The 22059-nt window shown below is 39.8% G+C and overlaps 1 protein-coding gene across 1 annotated transcript in view; it reads left to right on the top strand.

The window, feature by feature from the left end:
• The window catches only part of LOC103365391 (collagen alpha-1(XXI) chain), a 68017-nt gene that overhangs the window by 20188 nt on the left and 25770 nt on the right, over window positions 1–22059 (top strand). Inside the window, exons 19-21 of the mRNA XM_008292819.1 lie at window positions 9011–9064; window positions 18793–18837; window positions 18924–18951. Of these exons, the coding sequence (XP_008291041.1) occupies window positions 9011–9064; window positions 18793–18837; window positions 18924–18951 (127 nt within the window). The remainder of the gene's footprint in view (window positions 1–9010; window positions 9065–18792; window positions 18838–18923; window positions 18952–22059) is intronic.

Genomic DNA, 22059 nt, shown 5'->3' with positions numbered 1-22059 from the left:
TGGAGTCTCCATGTTCTCCCCGTGCAGCGTGGGTTCTCTCCGGGTTCTCTGGCTTCCTCCCACACAGTCCAAAAACATGTTGAGGTTAATTGGTGATTCTAAATTGTCTGTAGGTGTGAATGTGAGTGTGCTTGGTTGTCTGTCTCTAAATGTAGCCCTGTGATAGACTAACGACCTGTCCAGGGTGTCCCCTGCCTTCACCCTAAGTCAGCTGGGATAGGCTCCAGCCCCCCATGACCCTAGTGGGGGGTAAGCGGTGTATAGATAATGGATGGATGGTTTTGCAACTCTTAAGTGATTTTACATTATGCGGTTCGAAGAAAAGATTCCAGTATTTTACTAAAAATAATTACATTTTAACACTTTCAAGACTAGCAAAGCAGAAACATAAAAGATTTTGCACTTCTTCTACAATATTTAATTCCACAATAAACATGTTAATGGGTAATAAAACAGAATTGGTTTGTTCTGCAATTCTATTCTTTTCTATACATTTCCTGAAGAGCTTTCCTGGAAGAACAGTGTAACTGGATTCTCTATATAGAATAAAAGTGCAAGAACAGTTATTGCAATTGAGGTGAGCTTATGAGCATTTGTTGATTTTTAAAATGAAACTTATAGAAGCTGTAAAAGATAAGCTAATGCAATAAATATTGTAAATATTGTATTGTGTGTTAAGTAGGTGTTAGGGAAGACTTGGACACATGACTTCTATTTTTAATTTTTTAACAAAGCATACCAAACTTCACCTTCCACTTTAAATTTGAATCATTCGAAAATTTAATTTTAAGCTGTTGGATTGTTCATGTTGAAATTAACTGCAGTAGCTGTAGTTTAATGGTATACATTTTCTCCTTACACTTTCAACTGTCTTGTGCTTTTGACATTATATCAAAGACTCAGATATCTGTGAACATCTTATGCACACTTTATGAACTGAAAATTCAACAAGGAGAGTTTTACATCCATCTAAGCCTTTCATGCTCCAGCAGTCAGTCACCTAACAAAGTCTAAGCAGAAAATAAACAGAACTTTTCCTTCAAGAACCCTGTAAGATGGAAATAACTCCTCCCATGTTGCTACTTAGTGAAACTCGAGAACAATACTGAACATATTAAATAACCGTCATAATCATAATGATTAATCTCTCATTATGATTATGGCAGCACATCAGATGCTGTTATACTCCTGTAAATGTGCAAAATGAGGCAAATGAGATGCCTCCTTTGACACACATTGACCTACAGCCCTAAACAAACATACTGGATATGCTGTTCAAACTAACGTAGTGTACAGACATGCCTCCTGGAGTAAAGTGGCATAATTTCAGGTTATAATTAATCAGCCAAGTCTGCACTGACAGTCTATTTTTTTTGCCTCTCTTTCTGTTATGGAGAGTTCACAGTCAGTCCTGTCGCAGCTGGAAGGTTTTCAAAATGTTCTGTAGGGCAGGAAAGGAAGGTGGCATAACAAGTTTGAGGTAGAAAATATATTGCGCCATGTGTCTTAAGATTTACTTTAGATCACGGTTGTAGTCAGAGACATGATGAATTTGAGAGTTTATTCTAACTGTTGGATTTGGTGAAAATGTTTGGCTCAGTGAACAGTTATTAGTTTTATTATATGGAGATTAGTTTTCAGTATGTGCTCATTTTTTTTTTTTTTTTAAATATATTTTTTTTGGCTTTTGCCTTTATTTAGTGCAGTAGAGGGAGACATCGTAGGAGCCGGTGTAAAGAGGCCAAAACAAGAATAATGTGATTGTTTCTCTTGGTTTTTGTTTAAAACCTGGCAGCAGAATTCTAAACAGCGTGAAGTTGATCAATTAATTTTTGGTTCAGGCAGGTAAAAAGAAAAGGCTGTTGCAGGAATCCAGACGTGAGGATTTTTAAGAGGTTTAAGAATTCAGCCCACTCTTGTTTTTAAAATAGGGATGGGTGACATTTTGTTCGTGTTGATCAAAGTGCTGAAAAATTGCAGAGTTTGAACAACAGTATCTTTTTCCAGAAACAGTCACTGTGGACCATCCACAACACGTTTCCAACAGCTGCTAAAGGGACTATTAGAGAAAAGTAACTAGTAACACTTGAGAAAACCAACCCTTTAACCATCCAGGTCATGTAAGCACCCATTTGTTGTGTGACCAGTACAACGGCCATCTAATAAGTGACCTGTATTATATAACTGTCCTTGTTCTTTCTGGTTGCTATTGGCTGTACATTGTTGGTCACAATAGGTTTGAGATCAGAGATGTTAGACACCTGATTCATTGTCTTGATTCTTTAACATTTTGTAATACCTGGTATCTGGTAATAAAAACGCGTGCATTCATACATGCTGACAAATTAAATATCCCTATACATGAGCATGAGAGACATCTGATCCAACATCAAACACTTCCCTACAACATCTCTCAAGCCACATCCTCCAGCTCCTCCCGGGGATCCCAAGGCGTTCCCTGGCCAGATATGTAATCCTACCCGCATGTTCTGGGTATACCCTGGGGTCCCCTCCCAGTTGGATGTGCCAAGAAAACCACTAAAGCTAGGCCAGAAGGAATCCTTATAAGCTGCCACAACCACCTTAACAGCCTCCTTTTGACATGAAAGAGCATGAAAGCGTTCACCCTCCTTGTCTACAGCACATCAATCAGAGAAAACTCAATCTCTCTGCTTGCTGTTTTATTCTTTTTAGTAATTTCTCACTATTTCTTGGAGCTTGTCATGGAGAGAGCAGTCTTAGGAAAGCAGTCCTGGTGTCCCTATCCCTAGCCTCTTTCTCCAGCTCTTCCTTGGGGAATTCAAGGTGTTCTCAGGTTGCAAGTTCTATATAATCCTTCCAGCATAATCTGGGTCAGCCCTATCATCTGTTCTCTTTTGGATACATCCAAGTGACATCCTGGTCAAATGTCTGCACCATCCCCCAAAAATAACAACCATTGGTGAGGTTTGGAATGTAAATTTGGTGGTCAATCAACTTATCTTTTTCCGTCTCACCCCAACATTTAGGTACATGGTGTAAATCCACGCTGACACTGCAGAGAAATCAGTCTCGTGTTCTGTCTTAATGTCGAACCAGTCCTTGAAAGCACTTGACTACTTCAGCAACTGCAGCAACTCACTCCGAGCCCAGAACAGTCTAGTGTCTAGTTTGATCTTTTTCTATTCAAGGAAGTGGTCAGGCAGATACTGTTTTGTGTTCTTGTATTGCTCTGCTAGCTGCCTTTATCTTTTATTGACTTTTCTTTCAGATCTCCAAGCAGAGATCCGTCCAAGTGTAGTTTAGCTCAGAGATGTCGAGCTGTCACAGTCCGTTCAGTCCTTAACAATATGTGGCAGGGTGAAGTGGTGGATTAGTCTGCTTACATAAAAGGACAGTGTAAGACCAGACTCTGTGCACTTGTCTATTTTCTCTTGTTCTAGAAATCCAGAGATTTATGTCATCTTGTCATTTATTGGGCCGTGGTGGGCGTCTTGGCTGTGTAATTATGAGGTCTGCTGCTCTCATGGGTTTATGTGCGTAGTGTGGCGAGACACTTCAAAAGAAAACAGACGCAGTGGAGAGCTAATTCAGTTGTTTCCTCACTGCCAGCATGCAGATCTCTGCACTTAAAATATATGCTGGTGTAACCGGGTAACCTCTGTGTCTGCAGAGTGCTCAAATGAAAAAGAAAGTGCTTGAAACCTCATGGTGTCACACTTGAAACACTGCAGGGGCACTGAAACAGGATTAGACCACAGACAGGTCCAGGTTAACAAGAAGGCCTGGCTCATCCTAGTTCATGTCAAGAGTCAGTCAACTCAAATTACTGCTCAGGACTTTGTTTGAGGTTGACCAATTAAAAGATATTTTAAGACCATACATACACACAATATGGTCTTAGTTAAGTCGCATACTTGTCTCAATTTGTTGGAACCCAAACATCTTTTTTTTTATTTATATTGTTTAATTGTATTGTTTTTCATGTCTTTTACACATTTGTATTTTATATTTGAGTCAATAAAACATCGTTCATTTACGGTTTAGTTTTCAAGCACACTAGCAGCCCTCTGAACATATAGTTAGAACAATGCCTTGAGCTAAACACTAATGTCAGCATGCTCACATTTCTCACCATAGAGCAGACAGCCATTAGTTTACTATAATGGGAAGTCAGTGCTCACTAAGGTTAATATAGATCATCCTGTGTGGGTCTGTATCACAGTTAATAGCAATCCATCAAGTAGTTGCTGAGACAAAAAAACCCCAAAAGTTTACTAATGGTGCCAGATGAAGTCAAAGGATCGCTAAAACCCTTTAACCTTTAGGGCCTTTTAAAATTTGCACCGTGTTACATTGCAATCCATCCAACAATTATAGAGACAATTCAGTCTAAACCATAGTCATCAGAGACAATCATTTATTATATTTGAGTGAGTTAAAACCATAGACTGTGTAAAAGATGGACGTAGCTACCGTGACATCACCCGTTGGTTTCTGAGAAAATGAAGCCAGGATTTTGCTACTTCCTGGTTGACATCTTGGATTTTTGGAGCCAGTGACGCAAAAATCGTTGGAGGGGGGCGGAGCCATAGGAGCAGCGATTGGTCAGACGGATTGAGAGGCAGGCCCTCTCTGCCAGCCCACATTTACCGCCTTCTGCTCGCTTTGTTGGCATCGTCGCTGCCGACCGTCAATCAAGCCAGCCACGGCCCTTGCCCCGCAAAATGTTGAAGATTTTTAAAAAATTCAGTATTGATTTATTTTCAGATTGGCCACCTGATCTCTGAATTTGACTATGAAAACTAATAAGAAAAAAATCGTGAGCTGGAGGAATGCAGTATTTCATGATCTGTGATCACTTCTTTTCCAATTCAAGTCTATGCGAGCCAAGGCCTTTTGGAGCCAGCAACTAGCGGATGTAGTGATATTGCAGGTTTTTGACACTTCCAGGTTGGCTTCATTTTTCAGGGCCCAGTTGCTACGTCCATCTTTTATACAGTCTATGGATAAAATCTGCCATGGTGTGACCATACTTTAGATTCTAAGACCTGCAATAAAACGTAAAGGCACAAACCCTAACTTCTTAATTGTTTCAGTTATGAGGTGCATCCATTATGACCAATGCTGCCTAAAACACTGTTAGTCTTCTGTCTTCTAATTCATAGTTTTTCCCTCCTTTAATTCTGTAGGCAGGTATTCACCACTGCTGACTGTTATCACCCTATAAACCTTACCTGTCATCCCTCCTTAACCACTTGTTTCTTGTCAAAGTCACTCAGGTCTTTCCCTGTCCATTTATCCCACATCCAACATATTGATCGCACGAACTGACTCAGACCTTGACATACGCTGTTGTTATAAAATAATCAACATTATTTACTTCATGTGTGAGTGTCAGGCTGTCTTGGCAAGTTCTATACAGCTGAAGCAGAGCCGGCCCTATAGGCATAGGCAGTATAGGCAAATACTTAGGGCGCCGACATCTACGGGGGGCGCCACAAGCAGAGGAATGGAAGTGGCTGGAACGCACAGGCAGTATTTGGCTCCAGATCCATTTATACATGTAATTATGAAGAGAGTAAAAGAGTCTGGCGCTCAGGAAAGGAAAAGAAGAGGAAGACAAACGGGGAAAAGACATGATAACATCAATGTGATGGAATTAGATGAAGCAGGGTGATCGCCAGCGTTGTTACAGAGTAGTGCCCCGTTATGCTGCTGCTTGAAAAAATTACGCTGCAAATTGGGCTGTTACATTGTTTTCGAGGGAATGTAGCAGGAAAATGTTCACTTCTCTGTGTTGATTGTACCTGGCTAACTTACATGTATTCAGGCAAATATTTAACAACAAGGGCAGATGCAGTTTCTCTACCATCGCGAAGACAGGGGAGGTGTTAGCGAAGACAGTTTTTGTTTATATAGTATTTTTAATTTATGTCACTTGTTTCTTCAGTTTTATTTAGTGTGTTGTTTATACTTAAATAAAAGCTTGAATACATGCATACAGTTTGTGTTACTGTATGAATACTAAGAGGGAAATTCACTGTGATGCAAGGGGGCGCCAACTACAAATTAATCTGGGCCGGCCTTGAGCTGAAGTGTATAACATCGATCGTCTTATTACAATAAAATGTTCTGCTGGGAAACCTTGGGTCCTGCATTCATGGTTTAAACAGTGCTGCAGACCAAGTAGGTGAGGGCTGTAATTTACTGTCAGTGTGACTTCCAGTTCCCATTTTTCTGTACACTCTTCAACTGATGCATGTCGACATGATGTTTTCTGCAGCTGAGACAGGCTGCTGAAGCTAAATCCTTCTTTTATAAGTTAAAGATCTTGAAAAGGTCATTCATGGATAAGTTTGCTGCAGGCTTGAGTCTTGTAATCCCTTTCATTCTGGGCTCAATAGAAGAGATACTTCCTGTCTTCAGCTTGTGTGAAATGCTGTCTGCCAGGCCTGAACAAATTCCTAACACTTACAGTCACTTTAGACTAATCCTTGGTGCCCTTCGCTGTTTGCGTGGGAGTTTTGGATTAGAATATTTTGCAGATAATATTAATGCTTTAGTGTGTTTTCCACTTGATATTTGATTATAAGCCTGGTTGGTGCTTAACATCCTCTGGCAAGGTGACTTTGGTTGTACGATATTCTGGCCTTGTCAATTAAGGCACCCAGGCTGGGGCGCCCTGTTTACACAAATGAGCTGTGAGCACAATCACAATGAGCTCAAATTCTTCAATTTGAGGATCTCAGGCTTTCAGAGTTAAATAAGTAGCATTTTTAAAGATCTTTTTTCTTTTGGAAATTGCTCAATAGATAGATAGATAGATAGATAGATAGATAGATAGATAGATAGATAGATAGATAGATAGAAGATAGATAGATAGATAGATAGATAGATAGATAGATAGATACTTTATTCATCCCCTTGAGGAAATTCAAGGCATCCAGTAGCTCATGCATGTTACATTCAGGATAGATAACGGAACAATGTGCAAAAGAAAGTGCAATTAACAGGCAAATTGTGACGAAACAGCAATAAAGTGGCCAAAATGCTGGTATTTACAAAAATGTGCAAAAATTGTTAGTATTTACAATAAAGTGCCAAATTGATTGCATTTACAATAAAAGGTAATGATTCTGAGTGTATTTTTTTTTTAAATTTTATGTGGTCATTGGCAATCCAGAAATGTTCAAAGCTGTTGTATAGATTTTATTTTAAAGAAAGTCTTTAAAAACTATTTAGGTTTTGGATTTAGGGCTTCAACTGTTTCCTTTGCCAGTTAATCTGTTAATTAATTTCTTGATTATAAATAGATTGTCTATAAAATGTCAGAAACCACAGAAAAATGTTGATCAGTGTTTCCCAAAGCTCAAGATGAAGTTCTCAAATGGCTTGTTTTGTCCGTAACCTGGATATATTCAGTTTACTGTCAAAGTTGGTAAAAAAAAAAAAAAGAAAAAGAAAAAAAAAAAGAAAATACTCAGTAATAATAACAATAAGTACTTAAATTGATTAATCATACTCAAAATAGTTGGCGTTGCATTGAATAATTTAAAACTAATCAAATATTGGATGACGAGTTGTGCCTCTAGTTCGATTTGTGCAGCATAGTGTAGCTATAGACTGGAAATGTTAGGTAGGAAAGAGAGGCATGGAATGTGCAATAAAGGATAAATCTGGAGATATACCAACAGTGGATGTGTCTTAGTATCGGATAATGTGTATGGATCAGAGCCTGGTATCTTATTAGTCTGTGCTATAGAGCTCCAATGTTCAAAATGTCCAAAAGCTATTAAAAACACATCAGTGAGTCACACTGTTTTACTGGGTGCTATGTTAATTCATTACCATAAACTCTCACACTGTGGTTTATTTGGATTCATTCGCACTTAGCCTGGCCCGTAGCCTCAAATACTCATTGTGAGCCTTTTTTAAAGTTAAAAGCACTTACACTACTTGTGGCATTATTTAAATTAGGCTCATGTCTACAATACCAAGCAGTGGGCTTGAGGCGGAGAGTCACAAAGAGGCGAGGTAAGTTATAGTTACTGAGAGATGGATACAAATACATTTTAATTTAGTCTTTTTCATGAGATTTGTTTAAAAGAAAGAGAGAAAAAAACATAAAATATTCAACCACTAAGAGACAGCAAGTTAAAGTGACAGTAAAAGAGTAAAATAGAGCAACAACTTCTAACTGATGGCTGAAGTAAACTTAAGAACTGTTGTGTTTGTGATGGAACGGTACAGCAATGTCAAGATCAACGCATTCTTTGACCATACATTGGCATAATAAGCAGATCTGTGTCACAGCTCTGCAGGGAAAATATCATGTAACTCAACAAATGAATGGCCTACAGTACCAGAATACATTTTACAGCTTGTTTCACATGTATATTGCCAGTTCCTGTATATTACAGCGGTCCACACTGGAACCGGTTCACATACCACTTGAATCGTAACGCAGTCAGCAAACGTAGTTAAACAGTGCACAGAGGTCTGAGGGGGTTTTTGGTGTCTTGCAGATGGTTAAAACTTTATTTGCATGTTGTGTTGTGGCCTTAAAATGTGTTTGTTTGTTGCTTTTCATTTCGTGTTTAACAAGCCGTCGGCTCGCTGTGAGATCTCTGACCACAGCACTCGCTGCGCAGGCCGTGGCCATGCGTCAGAGCAGAGCCGCTGCAGGAGATTAACTCACGACGTGCCAAATCAACACAGCTCCCTTAGATTCAGATAGAAGGCTTTCCTGTGTGGAGCACTGCACACAATATAAGGACAATAAACTTTTACATGGAGTCAAGCAGAACTTTCTTTGTAGTTGAATGAAGCTTTCTACTGCACAGGTTTGTTTTTGGACTGTGTGCTCTTGTTAAAAGGGAATTCCACTGATTTTACACATTGAAGTGTGTTTCCATGTGTCGGGGAGTCCTACTACACATGTGTGTTACTACAAAATGCTATCACGTAGAACTCATTTATAAAACTTCTCGTAAAGTGGAAGGTACTGACATGTCTGTTGTGTCCTCAGGGGGAACAGGGAGATCCTGGACTGGCTGGTGAGGCTGGACCCCAAGGTGCCCCGGTGAGTTCATACTGACTATATGTAGTACAGATGATACAGTCAATAAACGGGTACATCTTTGTATTAATAGAAGTCATTAGAGCGTAATTGACTGAGAGCTTAGTGCTGCTTACAGAACGTATTCCCAGTGAACTCAGCACTCTGTTGATATAACGAGGCAAAATGTTCTACTGTAAGTGGTCCCATAAAGATTTGAAGGAAAGTGTAATCAGGACATAAACACAAGAGCTCAGATTAATTGCTGCTTTTAAATGCTGCTGTGTGCTAGTAAACCCTCTGCCCACAACACACACACGCAACTGCAGCACAAATACATCAGAGCACACACACATACACACACACACACACGAGAGCACATGAAATGGGCAAAGTTGTCCTCAGGCTGCGTCTGAATATGAGCAACGAGCAGTCAGGTTCCATTAAGTGAACTCATCGGCTTCACGGACGCTATTCCAGTAACACCAACCAGATAAATGCATTGGAATGTACTGAAAATATTGGTTGCCATTTTAAAAAAAAATCTATATTCTGCTGAAAGATGTGCACATTGTCACATAAATTAGTTTGCAGAGACTATCAGGGATGCAAACACCATCACTCGGGGCAGCCACCTAGAAAAACAGAAAGCATATTTCTACCTGTCAAACAGATTTTCTGTTTCTTATGCGGTATTGATTATGTTTCTCTCTGAAGCCTCGATGCTGGAAGCAGAATGTTGTGCCAATTAGACTCGACAGAAACAATTGTTTTCCATAGAACAAATTAAAGGTACCCTGTGGAAAAGATATGTTTACATTTATTCATCACAATTCAATGTGTATATCCTTGAGCTTGAACATGTTGAGTGCATTTCCCTGCTAGAGAACAACAGGGAGTCACTCGTAGAGAAACAACTTCATATTACTGCTAGAAATCAGATCTTTGCACTGCAGGACCTTGTGGTAGGTGCAAAGTGCCCTGATTATTTGTGAACTGCCCCTTCCAGCTTTTCTGTTTCCATTTCAGTGTAGGTTCCAACAATGATGCATAGCAGTTATGGGATGTAACTCCACTTCTATGATCAAGTAGGAAATAAAACAATAAACGTTTGTTATGTTAGCCTATGTGACAAATTTGACATTGTTGATGGTAGTGTTAGAGAGACACTGCTACTCAACGAGGACATTGAGAGGGCAGAAAAGTTGCCACTTGTCTCTCTCTCAGAAGTACCTCCCCTGGAGAAGGTACTTATTTCTCCCCTTTAAAACAGACTAGAGGGAGGTTCCTCAGGGACGGTCCTGTAGTTGTTAGAGTAACAAAAGTTCAGCCTGCCCTCAATTGGCCTCCAAGTTCCTGCGGTGGTGAACAGCAAGGCTCCACCGAGAACTTTTCTTTTTAGGAAACACATTTATACTGACTATTGAAGACCACACCACCAATTATAAATGTCAAAGTCAGTTGCCTAGTCACTTGGGGTACTCCTCAGCTTTTAATGTACATTGTCTTTTGTGGCTCCTGAGGGAGCTTTGTCAGATGGCCTTGAACTATAATTTAAAACAGAACAATGCGTGTGACATAATTTGCATTGATAGGATCCAGTGTGTTCGGAACTTGACTTGTACTTGAAACAAAAGGTTCGGATTAAAATGCATCTCCAAACTCACAGTATTATGTTGCTAGAAGAGTCACAGTGGAAGTCCAACAACAATCCAACAATAGACTTTACTATTTTCCATTGTGAAGCTCACACACACACACACACACACACACACACACACACACACACAGACACACACACACACACGCACGTACAAACCTGTCTATGTGAGGTTACACAAAGAGGCGAGCAGCCAACACATTGTTCTGTGGAGTGAGAAACAGTGAGGGGTGGTTGAGGTGACAGATAATCATCTAAAACCTCTAAAATCATTGTTGGCACTTTAAAGTTGCCAGTGTACATTCTGCAGACACAGATAAGATGCCCACACTCAATGCACTGAGGATATGTTGGCAGCATCAAAGATACAGAAGTGCATTCAGCAGAAAATATATAATTCTATACTTAGACAAAACTACACACACATATATATAATATTATGTGGATGAACGCAGGTCAAAATGTAAGTGTTCTTTTTCTGGAATGTCATGTAGGTGACCCACTGAAAAATTTGTAAAAGTAGAAACAAGAAACTAGATTTTGGAGAAGAAAAAAAAGTCTGAATACATTACAGAGACATTTGAAGTTGTTGTTGTAACAAAGTTTTATATGTCACAAAAGTGAGAGAAGCCACTAAGGTCCAGTTTAATGACAACAAATATAAATCTACTATAATTTTGGTACTAAAAAGTTTGAAAATCTATTTTCATGTGCATATGATGGATCACACCTCTATAACTATGAGCCTGTCAGGTGTCAAGGAGGGCAGGAACAGACAAGGCATAGGAGGAAAAAACAGCCATCAGTGAGAGATTAATTAGTGGTGTGAGGAGAACCAGAGGGGAACTTGGTGAGTGAGTGACTGTCACAGGAAGAAGACTTTCTGCCCACACTTTGGGTTTTCTTCAAGCTGAATCTCAGATCTGTGGCCACTGCTCCAGGTGGCTGCTGCTGATGGTGGAACTGAAGCAGCTGTGTGCACCTGCTGCCAGTCTCACACCTGGTTCACACATCTGGAACTTAATCTTCACTACACATGACTATGCTTTTGGGTACAGATGAAGGAGTGGAATCCTACATTTTCCCCTGCACAAAACACATCCATGCATGAAAGCTAGCTTAATGCAGCCCCAGTGTCCTTACAGGCAGGAGTTTGTACAACCTGTACAAGCACAATAATTCACCATAATGACACATTTTGAAGGCAAGGGAAAACTACAAAAAGAGAACAGCTCATTAAATCACACCTGCCCAGATTCACTACTACCTACTAGTGCACAGCGGCAGTGCATCGTAAAGAAAAACAATCTGGAATTTTTAAAATATAACAAAAATTGCAACAGCATGAACTTTTTTTGTCTAATGAACAATAACATCAACAACCTGTAACTTTTGCATAAACTCAAAATGTCAAGAAAAATAATGTTTTTGGAATTGAAAAGACTTAAATACATTCATAAATTTAATGTAATTTCCAAAATATCTACTTGTTTTTAACACCAAGAAATAAAAAAGTATAAATACTAATACTACATTTAATTAAAAAAAAACAAAAAAAAAACCCCTCAACCTGCAATTTGCTCTCTGAGTAACTCGATGCTATGCACACAGATTGCAACGTAGGTGGTTTTTGTGTGACTTAAGTGTAGGTTGACTGTACTTTTACACCAGGCAGTAAAAAAAAGACAGGAATATAAGTCAGGTTTATTTATATTGAAATTTTATTACTTCAAGTCCTCGAGCTAAAAGGCTGCTCTTTGGAACAACATGCTGTAACTAAATGCACACACTTACACATCCTGTGTCTCTAAATGTCAGGCTGGTAAACTCATCACAGCCACACTCCCTCTCGTTTTATAGGAGGCAGAGAGTAACAGTCCATGTAACATGCACACACACATACAGACTGGGAAGCTCGTTTTTCCTGTCTTTACTAATTGCACAGCCCTGAGTGCAGATATCCAGACACCCAGTATCATGTATTTTGCTGCTGCAGCGCTTGCACATGCCGTCTTTCAGCTTGTAGTTGGACACCCACATTTACAGTTACATGTGAGCACACCCAGACCTTTGTACGCGCTCCAGCAGCAGGCAGCATCGCGTGCTGAGCAGCTCCCCACTACATCCCAGAGCCAAACCCTCCCTTCTTAATCAAGCTGATGTTTACATGCAGCGCTGGGAAATTTAAACTCTGAATGCAGGTTTTATTATTGTAAATAGTTTTACTACATGCCATTGTCCCACTTGTTATTGCCTTGTAACAGAAGCTGCATAAAACTGTCTGCATGTTCATTTCAGTGTCTGATTATCACACAGTCTTAGACACAGACAGAATGATGTTTTTATCAGCTGGGTCGACTGTCTAGTGTCACAGTACTGAATAATGTATATAGATATTATAGACTGATGTGTTTAAAGGGATGATCAAGTGTTTTATGCCCACACTCATTACAAATGTAATGAGAGTCTAAACAGATCACTTATTGCTTTTGTTGTATTTTGTCTTTTTGCACAGAGATCCTCCTTCAAAAGGAGTAAAAAATATATAAATAGACCAGTTTAAGAGTTTTTGGACAGTATGTTGATTGTACATATAGCGAACTACTCCAGTGATCAGCACACAGACATTTTTTAGTTACATAAAACTCCTGTGAGAAGAAAAGGCGTTTCGTATTCAAGCTAAATCAAGGTCATTTGTTGCATTATACAATGAAACTAGAATACAGCGGTGTTCTAATCTGACTTGGTATAATGAATAAAACATTTTTTGTTGTTACTTGGCCATGACCCAATGAGTCTCCTGACGGTCCCCAGGGCAGAAATGAACTGTTACTCTAGAGCTGAAATGCACAAAATGAACTGTGTTTTATTTTCAAGCAAAAAATGTCGATAAATCATTGGTGCTCGCTAGAGAATCATTAATATTTTCTCTGTTTCTCAGCTCAACTCAGTAGATTTGTTATTCTGACTGCTGGTTAGGGAAAAGCAATCTGCTTTGACGGATATTCTGACGGTGTTCTGTTTTCTGTGGTTACCTGCCACACTGAAAAACAGACGCTGGAGAATGAAGGACCTGTTGTAACTGATAACCAGTGATGCGAGTCTGTGAATAATCAAGATCGTAGTAATAGTGAATAATCAGAGGACTTTTGGGGTCCTGAGCGTGGAGCCCTGCAGCAAAGACCCACTAAACCTGGTGGGTGGGTAGGCCTGATTGTGACACATGTAGAGTTGTATTATGGTTTGCATCCATCAAAAGCTTTACAGAAAACAGTGTACAGACAAAAAAAAAGTATTGACCATCCATGGACGTTTTCCCCCTTTTATTGGTTTTCACATTACATCGTGATCACCTATAATTTGGCTTTTTTTTGGTCAGGAATTCACAAAAAATACAGTCTTTAATGTCAAAGTGCAAGCATATGCCCCAAAGTATTGTTAACAACATAGACTGTATAAAAGATGAGTGTTGCAACCGGCCCCGAAAAATGAAGCCAACCCGGAAGTGTCAAAAACCTGCAATATCACTACGTCCGCTAGCTGCTGGCTCCAAAAAGCCCTGGCTCCCATAGACTGGAATTGGAAAAGAAGTGATCACAGATCACAAAATACTGCATTCCTACAGCTCAGGATTTTTTTCTTATTAGTTTTCATTGTCAAATCCAGAGATCAGGTGGCCAATCTGAAAATAAATCAATACTGAATTTTTTAAACATCGTCAACATTTTGCGGGGCAAGGGGCGTGGCTGGCTTGATTGACAGTCGGCAGCGACGGTGCAGAGGAAGCGAGCAGAAGGCGGTAAATGTGGGCGGGCAGAGAGGGCCTGCCTCTCAATCCGTCTGACCAATCGCTGCTCCTATGGCTCCGCCCCCCTCCGACGATTTTTGCGTCACTGGCTCCAAAAATCCAAGATGTCAACCAGGAAGTAGCAAAACCCTGGCTTCATTTTCTCAGTGCAGAAACCAACGGTTGATGTCACGGTAGCTACGTCCATCTTTTATACAGTCTGTGGTTAATAATTAGTATTATAAATGTCAAAATAAGTGATTGCATAAGTATTTGCCTCCTTCAGGTCAGTATTTAGTGGATGCACCTTTGGCTGCAGTTACAGCATTGAGCCTCTTTGGAATGGTCTCAATCAGTCTAAACATCTAAATACTACAGTTTTTACCCCATAGTTGTTTTGCAAAACTGCTTAAACTCTACCAGTTGGCACCAGATTGTGAGTGAACAGTGAGTTAAAAAAAGAAAAAAATTAGCTTGATAAATGAACAGCAAAATAAGTCTTTTTGAGTTCTTACTGAATTTGAAAAGGATGAATGGGTTATAAAGCACATGGAAATAGGCTTTTTTATTTATTTTTTTCAAAATTGTCACAATCTGAGGATCTATTCATCGAGGTGCAAAGAGTTATATTGCTTGACCTTTCATGGAAGAAAGTCCAAAGCTTTATCATTATTTGAAACATGACACCATCTGGTTTAATAGAAGCCAGCAGCTGGTACAAGTACGATTTTTAAACCACCACTGTGAACTTGCTATCTGCTTAACCGCAGAGCTAGTTAGTGGTTCCCGAAGGACTTTTCCAGTTAGACGTTGTACTATGACCAGGAATATATCCTTCAACAAATATGTATACGTAAGCTTGTTTGTCCAGTTCTTATTTGAGATGGTACATAAAATAACACGGTACCAAACTGCAACAACCAATGAGTCTGTAAAACTCGTTAGATATACTTTACAACATACTAGACTGAATGCTTTGGGGCTTATGTGCTTCTGTGTTACTGCTGATGTAATATTTTCTTTGAGGTTTGATTTTAAACCGATTCGCTTCTGTTCAGCTGAAACAAAATTCCAGTTAGTTGCAGCAGTTCTACGCCTCTCATCTCTCTGCCTCTTCTGGCCTCTCAGTTCGTCTGTCGTCCCACCACCCTCTCCCTGTTCTGCCCTCTGCTCACCTCGGGGCGAAGGTATGATGGTGTTTCGATAACCGGGTTGTGCTAAAGATCATATATCGTCACTCACCCACAGGCTTACGGGTACGCTGCTGAGAGATGGATGACTGAGACGAATGTTAGGATGCAGGACCCGCTTCACTTTCCTGTGTTTGGGAATATTTGGGGCTAAAATATTTATTATCACCCTGATCGGGGCTTTTGTTTTTACCTGGAAAACTGATGCGTTTGATATTGCAAGCATCACCTGGAGAGTTTTCTCAGTGGTCTCTGAAAAGCTCAGGGTTAATAGTTCAGTGTTGATTATTCCAAATCACCCGTAAATCTGACAGAAACTCAACATTTCCTCCCTCCACCATCTGACAAATATTTTAATTAAATTCTGTTCATCAGTATGATTGATGGGATGCCGAAATGTGACATTGCCTGAATCTTAAATGGACAGAAAGATTAGGAAAGAAGACAGAGAGCACTTTCTGATGTTGAACAGCTCTGATGTTGTTACTGAAGTAAAGCCACCATGTCAGACACCTGCTGATATCCAGATCTAGCAGACTTATTTAAATCCCGAGGATTACATTTAGTTTACTTTATCACAGGCACTCACACACGCACTGCAAACACACACCCACAGCAAACTTATCTGTAGTGGAATCATCAGTGCAGGTTCACATAGTCTGAATCACAAGCAATTTGATCCCTGATCCATTTATCCATTTGACAGGTGGGGAGTCAATGCTTCAATAGAGCTGCTCTTTCAAAAGCATGTTTTTCCAAAGTCATCCCTAAATCACAAGTTAACATCTGACAAATAGAGAATGTGTGACATGACAACTCACTGCATGATGTGACCCCTGATTCATATCTACCTGCTCAAGTCAAACCTGTATAGTTTCCACATTATTGGACTTAAAAGTAGTAACAGACCTTTATATTATGGGGAAACACACAGCTGGAATACGAGATCCAACCACCTGCTTGTATACAACCAAAAATGTTAAAGGTGCATTAGTGCGAAAAATAAAAAATACAAGGGTGAAAGTGTGTCAGTGCTTGATGATTTAAAAAGTGAAAATGTAATACAGTGCATGGTCTGCAACAATGTTTAGGTAGATGGTATGTGTCAAAGTAACACCCTCATAAATGTCAGAATCCAAGGTTTCCCAGCAGAACATTAACTCTGTGACAAGATGATCAGTGTTATTCTCTTCACTTGTTGTTAATGTTGTGGCTGTTCATTCCATGTGTACAGTAGAGGTCCAAGTGTCTGAAATGGAAAATCTGTCATATTTTTAGGAAGGGTTTTTTTTTTTTTTCTGACATGTAAACGAAGAAGCACTATTTCAGACTCTATTTCTAGTTCAACAGCTAAACTGAAGCAGATTAGTAACAGTAAACATGTTCATTCCTCTGCACAAAGATTTGATTTCCTGGAGTTGTTTCCTTTTACTGAGACTTAGATTGGAGTTGATCTTCTCACTGGAGGCTTGTTCAACTTAATCAACCTGCAAACTGTTATAAATATGACTGTGTCTCAAGTTTCCAGCAGAACATTGCTTGCTAAGTGGCATTGTGGTCATAGGAAACATGGCATCAGAACTAAATGAATGCATCAGAAGTCTGATTGTGAAAAGAGGGGCTTTCTCAGCATGAAGGTTTGCAAGGTGGCAGTGCATGGAGCTACATCGGTTGTATCCAAAGCACGACCAAAAGTTACCTCACCATTAGAAGATCAATGCATCAAGCTTTGTTCTCTGAGATATTGAAAAGCAACTTCATCACAGAGACAGAATTCTAAATAAAGAGCACAACTCCAATCAATAAGAGTCCTATGAAAAGAAGGCTGTCAAGTCAAGTCTCAGGAGGGCGAACAAGGCGAAACACTTAGTGTGGGTTAAGACACAGCAGAGTTTCACAGAGCATGATTGAAAAAAAAGAAAAAGAAAATCCCATTTACTGATGAATCCCAGTTTTAGTTTTCCAGCGGTAACAAAAGACAGTACGCACCCTTAACTGCAGAGTCAGGGATAATTCTGCTTTAGGAGGTCTGAAGCAAAAACACTTCTACTGGCTTTAAGGAGAAATGTCTCCTCGTGGGCGGTAGTGTTTTGTTGTATTTGATTATGTTATAGTGGTGGTGAAAAATCCTATCTATAGATTCTAAATGAGGCATTTAGGCACGTTAGTGGATAAAAGAGCTAACACACAAGCGATTGCAGCTCATGCAGACAGCTGCACTTACCACAGTGGAACCTTATGTGAGCTGAACGTCTCATTCTCGACTCAGAAACAGCAGTTTACCAAACAATCCCCATTCAAGGTTCACTTGTCTGCTTGTTCTGGAGCTTTCAACCGTATCGCACAGACTTTTGTTAAGAGAATTAAGCGAGTAAATGGAGCTTGAGGTGAGATTGCTCCATCAGCTGCTGCTTCCAATGTAAAGGAGGAGTTGTCAAGCTTAACTTTGAGATTGGCACTGATGGGAAGTCCTAAAGGCGCTCGGAATACTGGAAAATTACATACTGAGGCCTCTGTGCACAAATTACACACACGGGACAGCAGAGACTTATGAGGCAATATCATTTGAGGCAAAGCAACCACTTTCACTTTGAGCAAAAGTCCAAGTCTTGAGTCAAGTGTCTCATTATTAGAGAGAGTTAAGCACAATGCAAATACTGCAAGCACAGAACTTCTATACAACTTGAATGCATATAAAATAAGACAATAGACAGTAGGCCAGGAAACAGGAAGGAAACAAACCTGTAAGTCACTTTAAATCACTGCAAAGCTTTGGTCTGTTTTTACATATGGACAGCAATTTCAAGGCTTTGTTAACCATAAATTTAAACATTGTCACCGACACTCACTCACTCAGTCAAGCAAATACATTGTCACAGTACACAGTGGAACTATTTTCTACTGAAGAAAAAGTCTTTGAAAATCAGACTACACAACCAGATTAAAGATCAGTGCCCCCTTTTCATGAATAGCAATTTTAATGACAAAAAATTAGAACATTTTCCAGCATAATTTCAGCATTTAAAATATATTGTATCAGTGTCACTTGAATCTTGGTGGACTAGGGCTCATTACCATCATTTGATCATGTCTGTTTGGTGCTTGTCATCCACAGGGTGCCCGGGGACCTCCTGGTGAAGCTGGCCCACAGGGAGCTCCGGTAAAATCTGACTCTAAAGCAACTTGTGTCACAATTATTGGTTACTTAAAGTCACTAACACACTCTGCTCTTCGTTGTGTTTTTAGGGTCAGGAAGGGTTACCTGGGCCACAAGGTACACCTGGATCAAACGGAACGCTGGTTAGTAGAAGTTTTCTTTTAGTTTGCTGCAAAGTGTTGAAGTGTTTTTTTCAAATTCAATGCAATTCAGTTTGTTTATTTAATGCCAATTCACAATGTAAGATATCTCAGGGAACTTCACACAATAGGATCAATGCAATATTATGCTATAGAGAAAAGCCCAACAAATCAAAATGATCCCCTTTGAGCAAACCCTTTGGCGACAGTGGGATGAGAAAAAAAAAGCCCTTTTAACCAGAACCAGGTTCAGGCAGGGAAGCCATAAAGGGCTACAGACGATACAAGGATAGCAGAGACAGAAACCTTCAGAGTGGAAGAGCGATCTTTGGGGACAGCATCACCTACCATGCATTAAGATCTAAGTGCACATCAAGCAAAGTGCTTTTCAGATCATTGAATAACATATATATAGCACTTGTAATGTTTCCACAGCTACTTCTTTCACATTTTATGCATACAACTGAATGAACGCCATGAATGCCTTTGACAAGAGACTATCCAAAGTATTCTTATAACAGTATGTCCACCAACACAACCCATGGTGTTAGGACTGGAAGGAAACAGAGTGTGAAGACTAGGATGTTTTTTTTTTTTTTGCCTCACCTTCCAGTGTGGCCATTTAGAACAGCTAGAAACATTTCTAGCTTGGATGTGCTCAGACTTCCTATGACCTACTTTGAAGCATATTGAGGCCTTAGCTCCCTCCGGGTGAAGCTCTTTGCGGGCAGGTGAAAAGAAGCAGCTGACAACATGGAGGTAGCACATTTCTCTCTACCCCCTTTTTAGACTTCCAGCGCTTTCCATTAATCTGATGTCAATTTAACATGCTGGTCTCATGCATACAGTCAGCCCACATTGACTTTCCATGAGGGATCATGTTACTGATCTAGTTCCACTCCATGCCCATTTATCTCCCATTACCCCTTCGGGGATCCAAATATTTAAAGCATATTCTCAGTTGTTACCTTTTTAACCAGTGGGTATCAGGGTCCACCTGTTTTCACATTTGTCTTTGTGTAGTTTTGTGTGGAATCTCCTGAATTCCACATTCACATTACCGTCCCTGCAGTGGGCTCATAATGAGATCATTAATTTAGCCCAGGCTCCTTATGAGTCCATTTGATTTATTTAGCGATGTCATTAAGGTAGTGAGTGCTTGTTAATCTAGGCCAAAAGTCAGCTGAGTGTGTGTGGGGTTATGGCTGTACACACAGAATGGACACCCCCCTCTGGTAAACAAGATTACACATGGAGAGATGCAATTACAGCAGAGCTTAGCGAACACACAGAGCTCTGTGCTGGTGATTGGATTCTGTTTGTCGTCCTGCTGCCCTCTTGTGGCCAAAATGAGACGATACAGGTGGATGTAGCAAGGAATGGATTCACTGAATTGTGAAGTGACGATTTAACAGCGTATTAAATAAGGACACATTCTTATTGTGCTAAAAAAAAACTCCTTAGATGTAAAGCGAAATATCCTTGAACCAACATTTCAGCAGAAAACAGCGGAGAGTCTTGTCTGTATCCGAATCCAACATGTTTAAAAAATTGATCGTTTTAATTCAAACGTGATCCTTTTCAGACTGCGCTTGGCTCATGCTTACACTAAAGCCGTGCTACAGCTAAAAGCGTGTGCAGCCTACTCCACAGATCAGACTGCGAGGCTTTACAGAGGTCACCTTTCCACAACCGCAAGCTTCATCTTTTAGTCTTCATCCTCCTCTTTCTATTCCTGTCAGTATAACAGAACACTGCTATGACGTTATGCCTGCAGTGGGCCTCTGACTTATCTGACACACACATACAGACACAACACACATACAGACACAACACACACACACACACACACACACACACACACACACACACAAAGTCAAGAGGGAGGAGGGAAGCTGAGTCTGTGGGCAGGATGAGACACCCCTTGTATCTAGGCAACCACCTACAATCATGTGATAATAAATATACATAGAATTCCAACTAACTGTCAGTTGACCTAGGCGACACCAATCACATTTGGCATTTCAAATGCGCCTGCTTCCAGTTTGGCTTCTTATATATCAACAGACGCATGATGGCATATTTCTTATTACTTGGAATCATGTTTTCCACATCCATCTGTTGCCACATTCGCTGTGTTTCACACTATCAAACATGCTATTGGATTGTTTTAGCATAAAATGTTTTTGTTACCTCAAAACAGCTTAAGGTCAACATAAATCTTTCAGACGTCAAGCTGTGAAAACTCGATCGTAACATAAATATATGATAATATATGATTAAAGACTCTCACTCAATGAATAAATGCTGCCGATAAAGATTTACTGCTTTTCAACACTACCTAAGTTTACATACCTCATGTTATTTACAATACTCACAAAACAAAACTCTGATATAAGCCTTCCTCTTAATCAAAAGGGTGCAATTGGTTTAAATAATAATAATAACAGGTAGTAGTGATCGTAGGCCTCACCTGGATGTCCAACCTGTTCTCATTTCCAGCTGTCAAAGTTGCTGCCATCTCAGAGATTTGCACTAGGTGTCCTTTGGCGTCTGGGCAATAATGTTAATTTCTGATTTTTCAACTTTAAAAACACCTTCATAAGGAGGCTGGAGTGGTTGAGGTGGTGTAAGTCACAGGACTTTCATTCAGGAGGCTGAGCTTTGTATTCTGTGTCTGACCATTATCATTTCATTTAATTAATAATTCATTTTGTGACTTAAGTTTCATTTAACTTGCTGTTTTCTTAAGTTTACACACTAAAAATACTTTAAAGTTAAAGTGGGGAAAAGTTTGTTTGGGTGAAGATGCACTCTTCCACAACATCAGTCTCATGTCACAAGGTAAACGTCATTTTACTTGAAAAGGACGGAACCAGCAGAGAGCATTTTAGATGATGAACTTGTGCTCTTTAATTCTCACATTCATGGAGATGTGTGTAGGTCTATCATATCAGAATAGGTGTTAAAATATTACTGAAGTGCATCCAGTATGTTGAAATGTGGGTTCTGACATGACCAGGAATAATCAGCTTAGTGGTTTGTATATTGGGTTTCCAGTCCATTCTTTTAAACAAGTTGTGGT

This window comes from Stegastes partitus, unplaced genomic scaffold, assembly GCF_000690725.1.
Source record: "Stegastes partitus isolate 25-593 unplaced genomic scaffold, Stegastes_partitus-1.0.2 Scaffold835, whole genome shotgun sequence".
Taxonomy (NCBI): Eukaryota; Metazoa; Chordata; class Actinopteri; family Pomacentridae; genus Stegastes; species Stegastes partitus.
Note: the sequence above shows the minus strand (reverse complement) of the source record. Positions and strands in the feature narration are given on the sequence as shown.